Here is a 13,260-nt window from a genome sequence, read left to right on the forward strand (position 1 = left end):
AATATGGTGTTGCTGATGTGGATTCTTTTTCCATCCCTGTGGAAAAGGCAGAGCTCCAGGGTGGCATCTTGCTAGTTTCCCCACTGCATTGCTGATGTTTACTTTTTGTTGTTTGTGGGGTTTTTTAGTTTTTGTTTCTTTCTTTCTTTCTTTGCTGTTTGTTTGGGTTTGGTTTGTTGTTGTTGTTTTTTGGTTTGGTTTTTTTTTGGAGGGGAGGGGGTTGGTTAAGCATTTCAGATTCCTAACTATTTGAGACTTTCCAGAGTCCCCGATTCTTTCTTTTCTATTTAAAGGAAAGGGAGGGAAGTTGCAGAACAAGTAACTTTTTGTCCTTACAGAGTTTTTGAATAAAATGGTCTTCATGTTATCTTGAAATAATTTTGTTGCTGACACATCATGACCATTTTTTTCATTTAGTGATGATAAGGCAGCAGAAGAACAAGCAGAGGAAGATGAGGAGCTAACAGTTGTGGAAGATGAAGATGCTGATGACGATGATGATGATGGTGATGAAATCGAAGAAGAGACAGAGGAAGAGTACGAGGAGGCAACTGAAAGAACTACCAGTATTGCAACCACAACCACCACAACTACAGAGTCTGTGGAAGAGGTTGTCAGAGGTAAATTCATGGGCATTGGGCTCGGGGCTGGAAAACTGATCCTGCTGCTTTGCACATTTGCCCTTTACAACAAAACAATGTTCCAAACAGCAAAATATCCAAAGTATTGTTGTGCTTTGACTTTTGTAATTTGCACGTTTAATCTCCTTGCCTTTCCCTTTCCCATGACAAATATTGTTTGGAGTTAGTTCTGCCACAACCCTTTGGGCTTTCTGACCTCCAGCTCTCCTGGTGCATGGATGGTGCAGAGACTCTGTCCATGAAGTGTGTTTGTTGTGTATGGTGTGGATGGAGACAGAAGGGTTGGGTTTTTTATTTTAAAGTAACATTAAATAGAATTCAACTGCCATATGTAGCAAAAAACACAGGAAACTGTGTGTGGGTTATCATGCACATGTGTTGCTGAAGGATAGGGAGTGTCAGTTCCAAACAGGAAGAAGCACGAGCTGGTTTGGTCTCTCATATTAACAGCAGTGATGAGTCATTTTGTGTGATTTCTGTTAGATACCTGTTTGCAGTGTTTCTCCATTAATTAGTAATTCAGTAAAAATAGGAGAATTTAGAAATAACTATGCAGAAAAGTGATCCTAACAAATGAGTTGTATTGGGGAGGGAAAGAGGAAATAGGAATGCATTGCCCAAAAAAGAAGACATGGAGTGAGAAAGAATTCTACATTTTTAAAATTTGTTTTTCAGGATATTTTGTAATTATTAACATAACTGCATTTTAAACTTTGAATTTTACCCTAGTTCATGGACAACATAGCAACATAGTATTTTTAAATGCTGCATTTCTCTTACAATACATAATTGAATTAATTATTCTTGTATTTCTATTTTAATAAGTACAATCCAGTGTGGTATAAATCTTACTAAGATAGATGCCACTTTTTCTGCAGTGCTTATATTTTTACCAATAAGTGCTGGAGATGGTGGCAGGAAATGAGATTAAAGACTACATTTTAAAAGAAAGGAATTGTGACATGTAGGAGGCAGAGGGAAAATGGAAGCTATTGGGGCAGTTGTGAAATGAGGCAGAAAACATCTGCCCTGGCTTCTTTCCTCTCTGCATGCTTGGATGCTTTGGACTTCAGTGCCATCAGAGTCTTACCTTTTGCATGTGGCAGTGTCCCTTCCTTTTGAGCCGTGGTGCCAGCGTTTGTCAGAGCAGGTTTGGAGCAGAGCGTGCTGGCTATGATTTATCACACCTGCCGGGTACAGAAGGTGCTTGGGAGAAAGCAGAGACACTCGGTTTAGGCTTTTCTGTTCACTCTACATGGAGATTAACTCGCTAATCAAAAGCTTTAAAGCTTTGCTAAAATCACTTGCAAATGTTTCTTTCTAAGGCTGGCAACGCAGTCTTGTGCGTTTCTGTCTTATATAACTGTTGAGTGTTTTGCTCAGTTGTTGGAGAGCCATTTCAGTGAGGAAGGGGGTGGGAGGAGTTTATGTTTAAATCTTTAAACCAATTAAATATATTTCCATATGTGAGCTTTTACCACCTGGGGATAAAACGCTGTACTCTCACTGGTACACGAATATTGAGAGGAAAAAAAAAAGTAAATAAGTACACTTGACTTTAATGGGATTTTGGATGAGTGGAAATGAGGACAAATTAGGTAGAACATGTTTCTTTTCTGAGGGTGACATTTCAAAGAGGTTAAGATGCTTAGCCTCCAAGAAAGTCGTGTATAATCACATGAATGTAAAATATAAAAGAGATGAGGTGAACTATTGAAGCCTCCTCTTAGAAGTCTTTTAGAAAGGTATGATTAGAAAGGTTCTGATTTTATGATGAGAAAACTGATCATGAGATGGTAGTGTGCTGTTTTTCCCAAGTCTAAAACTTCCCACCTTGGGTGACTGTGAGGGAAACATGCCTTGGTGCAAGTGAGGTGAGGCCAATCTGTTACCGGTACAAGTTTTCAGTGCAGTTCTGCCACAAACCTTTGGGCTTCCTGACCTCCAGCCCTCCTGGGGCACGGATAGCGTGGGGACTGTCCCTGAGTGTGTGTGAGTGGTATCTGACAGAGCTGCACTATGCAAAGTGCATATTTATAAACATGAAAGTGTCCAAATGACTTACAGCTTATTTGCTTTTATTCCCTTGCTGCACATGAGAGAAAGCTTCCCACAGGGTCCCTGTAGTCCCGATGCAGGCAGCAGATCCAGCATAGGAACTTCTGTGGTGAGCATCTGCTGGTGTCTTGCTGTTGCAAACAGAAAGGTTTGTCACTGTCAGTGTAAATGAAAGAGGCAGAGGGACCTTGTAGACAGCATGCATGTTAAGAATTTGTCCGTACTATAGAGACACTTTGAAAGCCTCTCCAGATGAAGTGTCGGAGCTTTGTTCTTGTGTGTGTAGCTCTGCTCCAGGCTGCTTTGCCCAAGCATTTCATAAAACATATCCTAGGATGCTCTTCACAGACCCTTTACAGGCAGTTTTATGTGTGTTTTATGAAGCTGTAACTAATATTACGTCTTTAGCAATAAAGAGCACAGTAGGTTTGTCCAATTCGAGAGGAGTTGCTTTTCATATGTGAAATCAACAAAGAGCAACTGTTCTAAAGCTATGAATTAGCGTCTCATTGTGGGCTGGTTCTGAGCCCTTTCTCCCCCAAATCAGTGGAATGGTTGCCATCAGCCATAAATAATTGAAAAGCATAAATGTAATGTTATACTTTAAAGACACTTGAGCTATTGTAGAATCAATTTTTCAGGCAATTTTATTTCTCTGCATATTTTAATGAATCGTGACCAAAATAGCAATAGTAGAGCCGCTTGAAAACTTATTTTCAGAGAAAAGGAAATTAGTCTTGCCTAGGGAATGAGGGAGATCCATTGGCAGGAGGATAGTATTTTTATTCAGTTTCTGCAGCAACCATATTTTTGTGTTTATTAAAAAATATGAACAAACTTTCCATAGCCCAGTATTTACTTTCCTTCCTTCTGTTAGAGACCATCTTTACTCTCAGTTCATATGGAGTATAGCAACAGACCCAGTTTAATCTTTTAGATATGCTCTTGCTGGGCTTCAGATGTTAAATCCAGATGATTGTGGGACTTCCATTGCAGGAATTCAGACAGTGAAATTATTGGCACATCTACATTTTTCACCTTCAGTCACAGGGAGATGTTGGCACTAAATTTGTGCTGAAGAAAGTATGGCTCGTTTATGAAGCCCTGCATGAAAACTGTGGCTCTTGATTTTTGTCTCTGTGTGGAGCAAGGGAAGTGACTCTGTAGGCCAGGATTTAGGCAAGGGAGTGGCTTGATCTCTACTGTCACTGTCACAGTGTCACAGGTGTCGCAGAGCTGCTTCTGAGGCATCCAGGCTCCGGGTGATTCTACCAGCATGTGACAGGCGAGCAGGAGCGCTGCTCCCCCTCACATGCAGATGTTCGCGATTTCATTTCTGCTCTCCTGCAGCGCAGGATTTGACAAGAAAAATCAGTCCCTCTTGCCATACGACAAAGAATAAGCAACTCTGGCTTAGTGCTTCCTGTCAACATCACAGTCAATCAGATCTCATTGAAGGGGAGCAGTGGGGTCAGCCCAGCACAAAACACTTGGTAGCTTCTGTCTATACCTCTCAGCAGATGTGGGGGATTCCTCTATCAGTGGAATATTGCCCTTTAGCAGTTGGGTTTGTTTTCTCTAGTTCAGGTGGATTTCTTTAAACAGTTAGGGAAGAATTTAAGCAGCGCTGCCTGACATGACATTTTAGCTATGTTTACAATCTGGAGTTGCAAGTGAGAGACCATATGCTGGTTTCCTGGCAAGAGAGAATTAGCCTGATATTGGTGTGGTATCTCTTGGCATTATTGATCTAGCATGGAGGTTTTTTTCTGAAGATTTTTATTTGTGAAAGACTTTAAATCTATTCAGTAACACCTACCATCTATTCTAAGGCAAGAGAGGTTAACTCTGATGGCTAGACCTGCCAGTTGGGAATATTGGGATAATATTAGTAGCATATGCCAGATTAATTGGGCTTTTTTTCCCATGCTCCATAACTTTGCCCCACTTACGTAGAATTGCAGAATCATAGAATGGCTTGGGTTGGAAGGGATCTTAAATATCATCTCATTCCAACACTCTGCCATGGGCAGGGACACCTTCCACTAGACAGGGTTGCTCCAAGGCCCATCCAAGCTGGCCCTGAACACTGCCAGTAATGGGGAGTCCAAAACTTCTCTGGGCAACCTTTCTTCTTTGAAAGGTTATTATCATTCTATTGAAGTAAAAATTCCTTGTTCTTTCTAGGCTTCAAGGCTATGCAATATGCTCTAGTTGGAAAGGGGTAATGTGTGATTGTATTCCCTATCACAAAAACATGATAGATTGCTATATGAATAATACACATTTGGATAACTGTACCAGATTTTTTCACTGTGGAATCTTCATTAAGAATGATCATCTACTCTAACATATGAACAAGAGCTGATAAAATTAACCTAATGGATTTACATTAGACTTAACTGATAGCTTTTAATGACACATTATAATTTAAAGCACAGCTATTCCACCATAATATAATATTTCATTATATTTTGCTTTTTTTTATGATCTGGTAGTCTTGTTGACAGAAATGCAATATACTATTACTTTTTTGGGTCAAGGGCAAAAGTTCTGAAATACTAAATACAGTGTTGTTTTTTGTAAATCTGGTGGGTGGAGAGTAGTTTCCTTTGAAATATCTCCTGCCGAGGATCTACCAAGAATGTGTTTCCCTAGAGAAAATGTCATTTACTATATTGAAGCAGTAATTAATTGCACATTTTGTTTTGCTGTGTAGAAAGACTGGAATGCACTTTTGTGCTAATCCTCATAGTCACTGTCTCACCACATTTAGCAGAATTGTGAAGTTATGTGGAAATAATACCTTTTCTAAAACATGCATAAATTCATGAAACTATATTGACCTACATTTAAACTCAAGATGGATTTTTTGTTTGGGTTCTTGCCATCAGTGGTAACTTTATGGCACCTTGGTTCCAAATGTAGTTTTGTTGTGCACAAAAAATAGAAAATGTATTTTCAAATATCTGTTCCGCTTCAGAATTGTAAGGCTTTGTATTCCAGCCAAGTATACAATTACTTTTTTTTTTAATTCTAAATATGCCCTTGCAGTAGCTTAGGAATAAACATTATAGAAAGAAATTCAGTCTTAATTGCACAGGATGGAACTTACAATTTTAGGGTATTTAACAGTTCTTGAAGAGCTGTCCTCAGTATTGCATTGAGGAGTCATCATTTATCTTTCTCTGGAAAAAGTGTTTTAGCTTGTACACCAACTTTATTCCTAGAGCTTGTGCCAGCTTCACAGCTGTCTTCTCCTAATTCCAAAAACCTCTTCTGAAATTAGCTTTTGTCTCTGAATGCTCACTCTAAAATTTGGCTGCCTCTTTTATCCATATATTCAGAATGAGGAAGTTTTGTTTCAGTGAAATTATCTTTAAATATTCCCTTTTGATTAATTCATTGAGGAAAACAATATTGTGCCTTTTTAGAACACAAAGAGTGTAACTAAAGGACAACAGTGCATTTACTCTTGCCTAATTTTACTCAGCTAGTTAAGAAATGAAGACTAATATAGATACATGCATATTAATATCCTCAAACTATAGCTCTCAGTTCCTGAAGACAGAAGCCAAAACTACTCCAGTAGTAATTTTATATATTCTAGTGCATGATGAAGGGGAGCATATACCTCATGATATCAATTTGAGAGGTTTATTCCCTTGGCTTCTCTTGCATTAATCAGTTAATTACTCTGTTCTTTAGTGAGATATAAATGGTAAAATACAAGACTGTGATACCACATACTTAAGCAGCTGCACGTTTTAGGTTCTTGTTCAGAGTTGTTCGGGTCCCGTGTGAGTGTGACACAGTTTGCACGGGCAGCAGAGACCTGCCAGTGCTGGTGAGTTGGTTCATACTCCCAGTACAATTTGTATGTACTTGAGGATATCAACTTCAAACTTGAAGGGCTGGTAAGTACACAAAGGGTCATCAATATTTTCCATTTCAATGGCTAATTGAAAGAGCTTTCAGTACTTACAAGCCAGCATGATGGTACCTTTCTACTGTAGCATGAAGGTTGATAGGTTTATCAGAGGTGTAAACTACACACAGGACCCAACTTCCAAGAGAGAGTGGAGTTAGTAGTCTAACTCCTCCTGTTTGTCCTTTTTTTCTTGAATCTCTTAAAATTAAATTTCTGGTTTAAGGTTTGGTGGTGACTGCCAGCATTTAAATGAGCTTAGTTCTCATGATCATGTAAATAAATTCAAATCCTGAAGAAAATATTGAGTAACCTTGACATTTACAGAGACAGAAATATGTAAATATGGCTTTAATTTTTTTCCCCTGTTAGAAGTTTACATTTTATTTCAGATTCCTCAGTTTAAAATGTTGGTGTTCAGAGTGTAAGTCCCATGGGGGAGGAAGCATGGATTTGAGATTTTAAAAGAAAGTAATTATAATTTCACTTTGATTTGAAATCAGTTTTCTTCAAGGAACAGGAAAAAAAATTATATGGTAATGAAAAATTTAAGCTGCCATTCAGAACTATATATTTCCCTCTGTAAAAACTGATCATCAAAAGTATCTAAAATGTTTGTACATAAATTCTAATGAGCTCTACTTACAGCATTTTGGTAAATGAGTGCTTATGAAAGTACTTTGTGTAAAGCCACTATAAATCAATGTCCACATACTTGAAGACTGTGTATTTCCTAGGGTGCTCAAATCTGTGCTTTTCAAGGAAAAAAATGTTGCTAATGTTTAGTGTAACTGATTAGTTTTCAGTATATCACTTCAGCTATTTAATTTAAAAGCAAATCAACACCTGCTTTGTTAGAAACAACTGATTTTGCCTCAAGAAGCTGAAATGAAGAAAGCTGAATTATACTTTCCCGGTTACCTCAAAGGTAGTTTGCCATATCTAAGGTTTTGGAGAATGGAGATATTGGTTACTGGGGTCTTCAGTTTAGGACATAGAGAGGATGGGAGAAATTTTGACTGTTGAATAAGGGTGGTTTGAAAACTCTAAGCAGCTGAAAACAAAATTTGGACTGTTTATGAATCTCGGTTGTGGTAAAGGCTTGTCCTCTTCAATTTTACCCAGTTTCCTGAAGCCAAAGGCAAAAATGCATCTTTGTAGAGGGAAGAGTGAGCAAGTCCCTTAAGCAAAGCAAAGCGCACTGGATACAAATTATTTGTGGTATCAAGTAAAATTACACAGTTGCAGAAAGAATCTCATCTTTTGCATCGGTTTTCAGCAACAGGATTGATATATGAAGCAAAGACAGCTTTGAATTTTTTGATGAGTCATTTAGCATTGTGTGCTACCTGCCTGCTTCTAATATCTGGTAATATAGCTTATGCATCATAGGCATTAACTGCTGCACTTGGTAGCAGTGAAAGGAAGGGGAAGTGGCATTTGGATTAATAGCCCAGGGAAACCCACTGAATTTCCCATCTCAGCACTTCATTTCCCCATCTTCTCAGCTGAGGTGGTGCAGCTGAGGACCAAATGCAGTGGCTTTTTTCTGTAAGGGCAAGTGGTGGGGGTATGGAGAGGCACATGAGGAGCATCTGGCCCACCAGGAGGAGTGGCGGGACCATATCCCAGGCAGTGAGGCTAAATTAAAAATGTATCTTTGCCCCGAAGAAGGGGTGAAGGAGCACTGCTCTGAGCCCTTCACAGAGAATGGTGGACAGAGTTGATGACACTGGGAAAAGGATGAGAGAAGTTTCCTAGGCTGGACCAGCCCCAGCTTCCCTCAGACAGAGTAGGCATGAAACAGTGAACAAGAGCATTTCCCCTTCTCTTGTTTATTCTTCATTTAGGTCATAAACCTTAGAACACAGTAGAACATTTCTCTCTGTGATGATGTAATTACCATTTAGGTCTCCCCAAGAGCAGCAGGGTTGGCTGTGTGGGCTGAGGGGAAGGATGTCACCACCAGCCTGGTGGGAGGTGACAGGTCAGGCAGGGGGCCTGTCCTTAGCTGCAGTGCTTCAGGCTTACTCTTTTTAATATGTTACTCTGTGGTTTCCTGAACACTCATTCAAGTGCATCTTTGTGTGTATAAATTATTTAAGTTGCCAAAGAACCCATTCCTTGCTACCACTGGTGTCGGTTGTTTGATAAACAATCGCCTTCCCTTTTGCATGTTCAAAGAAAATCTTTGCTGCTATTTCTGTCAGAGAGGTACCTATAGGGAAATTTCAGATTAAATCTGTGAACTGTTTCCTTCCTCATAAAATTTAACAGTGCAAAATAAAATAAATCAGACTCCATAGCAGAACTAGCATTTTGAGGGAAACCTAGAAGGCACCTGCTGGTGTGGGGAGAGGTTGGCCCGTAGTCAACATTAACTGTGAAAGACTGAATTGTTGAGACCTTTGTGTTTTTTTGAAATGACATTTCCTGTCAGTAAAAATTCTTTTGATTATACCTGTCTGTTTAATGTCAAGAGTCATTATTCATTTTTAATTGACATGTGGCAGCTCTTCCAAGGCTGTGCAAAGTTAGCTTTGTGTGAAGATTTGACTGTATAATTGGGCAGCATGGCTGGATTTGATTTTAAAATAAATCAGAAGAAACACTTGTATACTAAAAATGGTCTATAATTAATCATATGCTAGTATACAATTAATTGTAATTAATGGGCAATTAATTATACTTTTTTTTTTTTTCTGCTAGTAAGAAACTTAGTATTCCTTTCCCCCTAATTGCTTGATACAGAATTGCAGCATTTGTTGCACATCCTTGATGGGTGCATACACTTGGATCTGTTTCTTTCAGACCAAATATATGCTCACTAAAATTGATTCTTGACTTTATTTATAGTTAGAATATGTGAATAAGTTAAACACAGGTAGAATTGTTCTTATATTGTATATTTAAGGAAATGTAGGTATACTGCCAGTGATGATAAGTCATAAAAATTTATTTATAAATAGCAGTGCTCTCGAGGCTAGTGAATTGATGGATCAGAACAGATTCTGAAAAATGGGATTCCTTGTAGCCAACATATGAGAGATGATGAGTGTGCAGGAGAGTTCCAGTGCTAATGCACTGATATTTCTTCCTACCTTTCAACCTTCAGGGATCTGCTTTCCACAAAATTCAAATGTATGCAGAGACTCGAGAAGCCTCTAGTTGAATGTGGCAGTTTGTCTGCCGACGAAGTGCGTGGGATGAAAGCAAATGAGGGGTGTATTGGTGTTTAACATTATGTAGATTTGAAATGACTTATGCAGCACATTGAAAGATAAAACTGTTTTTGTCTGTTTGGAACATTATTGGTAAAGGGCTATATACATTTACATGTATAATTGGCTGAACTCCAAATTGCAGGCAGAATTTGCTTTGTCTTCCTTTAATTTGTGTGGTTTGGTTCTTCCCCCAGGTTTTCAGGTGTTGCAGAATGTAGGCAGAGACTGTTGCAGGTCACAGGGAAACACAAGCACAAACCATTTTAATTTTTTTTCCTGTATGTATATTCACTGGAGGTGAGATTTCCTCCCATGGATGAGTTCAAGCTCTGACAGTAATTTTATATATGTGAGCCCTTGAACTATGAATTAAAAACCCTGTGCTGGAAGGTTTTCAAAAGGGAGTTACTTCAAAAGTGACTATATATAAATAGGTGTCTAAAGAGAATTTGTCTTCCACAATAATGTGTAAATGAGTTTTGGGATTTTTTTTGTTTGTATAAGCTAGGAAACCTTCTCAGTTTGGTCAGAGAGGGGATATATAGCTAAAAAACAAAAGGAAAAAATGTGACTCCTAATTTCAGATGTTCCCCTTCCAAATGGGTATGGAGTGGGCTGCATGGGCAGGAATCTGCCCAAGGCTGTCGGCAAACCCCACAGTCAGCAGCGGTTGTACCCTCTGGCCTGGAAGTAGATGAAATGTCACACTGGTACCATGGCTACCATGCTGGAGCTTTTTGAGGGCAACACCCCTCAGTGTGTGTGGATGAAGTTGCTAAAACATAAAATCATAAGAGTATGGGCAGGCTTAATGGCAGGAATCTGAGCCAGTTCAAAAATCTACCTTCATTGTCTCTGGGGAAGGGTCTCCTCTTCCCTGAAACACCTCCTGGTGCATCTCCTTCCTCGCTCCCACGCGTGGGCACGGAGAGGCACCTAACGAAGAAACCGAGGCGATCCCGTGTACACGCTAAATGTGGTTCCTCTGGGTCTCTGTGACTAGAGGTGTGCTCTGAGCAAGCCGAGACGGGTCCGTGCCGCGCGATGATCTCCCGCTGGTACTTTGACGTGGCCGAAGGAAAGTGCGCGCCCTTCTTTTACGGCGGCTGCGGCGGGAACCGGAACAACTTTGACTCGGAGGAGTACTGCATGGCGGTCTGTGGCAGCGTCAGTAAGTGCCCTCCACGGGGCCTGGGCTCTCACTAACCTCGGCCGCGGTCTGTCCACACCTCCGCTCACGGCTAGATCCTCCTCAGCCTCTTGCTAACCTGGCGTGGGAGTGGGGGACTTCTTGGTGCTGTAGGTGGGGTCTACAGTAGGTAGCCTAGAGCTTAACACTTCCTCAGACCAGGCCTTCGCACTCACCTTCTCTTAATTTTCTGCCCAAGCGTCCTGATGTTTTGTGTGTGTGCACATACAATGCATGTACAGGAAAAATCACTGGCATTAGGGAAGCCTCAGGTAAGTTTAGAAATAGCTCGTAGCTTTTACAGTGTATTTTCATGTATTTCTGACCTTTTTCTAATCAAAGCTGAAAAAATAACAGAATGTTTATTTCCAGGGTTTTTTTTTCTTTTTGTTTGTTTGGGTTTGGTTTGATTGAATACTTCGTGTGTGTTTGCAATGAAACGGGGAGGAAATGACATTTGATTTTTTAGGTTTCCCTGCAGTGCACGTGGATGTGGATCACCTCCCACTTACTTTAATTCAACCATATGTTTTGGTGATCATTTTCCCTGAAGAAAAGTGTTTGCACTGTTATTTTTGGTTTGAGAAGTATGGCTTTCTCCAGCATAGGGCACTGAAGCTGATGAATTAGACTCTTGATTTATCGGCTGGGTTTTGAGAGCCCGTGGAACACTCCCCTCCCGTCTGCCTTGCAAGCACATACTCTTGGGAGAGTGGTGGCTGCCATTTACATCTGGCACGTTGAAGAGTGAGTACATATCTCACTGCCCTGCCTGCTCACAAGGCATGGAGGAGCAGAACAGAAGCAGCATATTAGGGCTTCTTTTACTGAAATATTTTCCTAAGTGGGCCTAGGAGTGTTTGCAGTAAGCACAAGGCTTAAAAATGCACACAAACAAAAGCAGAGCCCTAGCAAGGGGTGCTGTGTGTGACATGGAGCAGAAGAGCTGACCTATATTTTACTGGAGCAGAAACAACAGCAGTCCTAGAGGCACGATTGGTGCTCTGGTGCTCCAGCTGCATTTCATCACAGCCTCTTTTAGAGCTGTTCATGGCAAAGCTCCAGAGAGGGACATGGAGAAATCTGCCACAATGTGAGTGAGGAGGATACCTCCTGAACTGTGATCAGCTTCTGCAACAAGACACAAGATGTAGTGAAAAGAGAGATCTGTGCAGTAGGTTGGAGTGAAGTCTAATGTGTTTACTAACAGGACGTTTTGAACCATCAAGTTCCTGTGTTAGTTGTTTCCAGAGATGCAAAGCATGATTTGTCTCTGATTGCATTCTCTGTGTGCGAGGATAAACGATCTTCTCTTCTAAGACTGGCAGTTTTCTTGCAGTATATGAAGTCAGAAGTGAAATAGGAAACAATTTCTAAGTTCGCTATGTATCAAGTTCATTACGATATTCAGATAAGCCCTGGAGATTCTGCTCTGTCTCATAGAAGTTGTTGGGTTGGGTGTTTTCTTCCTCAGATTGATTTCAGTAAAACAATGCCAAAACCACTGCCATTTGTGTTCTTTCCATAGTTCTCTTCGTGTATTTTGGGATTCCCAATTTTTGGTCTGAGTCATTTTCTCTTCAAGGAAAATGGAGCTGGCTCGAGTACTTGAGCTGCTTGACTTCATTTGCACAACTCAAGCTGATTTTGTATCTCCTAGAGCTTTTTTTCCTGTTATCTTTTTTTCTTCAGTAGTTTGTCACACATTTGAGTCTATAAGGGTACACTTTCCAAGCTATTTTAGTTATATTTTTATTCCTGGTTTTTCATGTTATGTCAGTGTGTTCTATACCCTGATCTATACACCTGTTTTTCTGTTCCTAAAGCAACTTTTTCTTCTGATTTCATGTATTGTTTCAGTCTCACTGTGCTGTTTCTCCTTATTCTTCTTCATTTTGCTGAATAGAAATTGTAATGAAAATAGTTAGCAGTGCTAAATACAATATGTTTCAGCACTGAAGTGACATCTTGTGTTTAGTACTGATATAATGTTGCTGAAAGAGGTATCACGGACACCACCCTCACCCCAATCCCACAGAAGAAAAGAAAAACAGTGGAGAGGTTTCCATCTAGGCCACTCCTTTTCTCTCCTGTCCTTTTTTTTTTCTTTCCTCTGTCATCCCCAAGTTAGTCTTTGTATTTGATCTTTGTGCCTCCTCCTCCCCACTTCATGATTATTTATTTAATTGCTTCTTCATTCCTTTTCTCTCCAATGTTCAC

General features: G+C 40.0%; 1 protein-coding gene across 4 annotated transcripts in view; it reads left to right on the forward strand.

Moving 5' to 3' along the window:
• The window catches only part of APP (amyloid beta precursor protein), a 202,576-nt gene that overhangs the window by 115,429 nt on the left and 73,887 nt on the right, over positions 1-13,260 (forward strand). For 3 of the 4 annotated variants that reach the window (XM_017807911.1, XM_017807912.1, XM_017807914.1), the window contains exons 6-7: positions 418-620; positions 10,855-11,022. In XM_017807911.1, coding sequence (XP_017663400.1) covers positions 418-620; positions 10,855-11,022 — 371 coding nt within the window. The remainder of the gene's footprint in view (positions 1-417; positions 621-10,854; positions 11,023-13,260) is intronic. The other variant, XM_017807913.1, reaches the window with a different exon arrangement.

Source organism: Lepidothrix coronata, unplaced genomic scaffold (assembly GCF_001604755.1).
Source record: "Lepidothrix coronata isolate B3197 unplaced genomic scaffold, Lepidothrix_coronata-1.0 Scaffold21, whole genome shotgun sequence".
Classification (NCBI taxonomy): domain Eukaryota; kingdom Metazoa; phylum Chordata; class Aves; order Passeriformes; family Pipridae; genus Lepidothrix; species Lepidothrix coronata.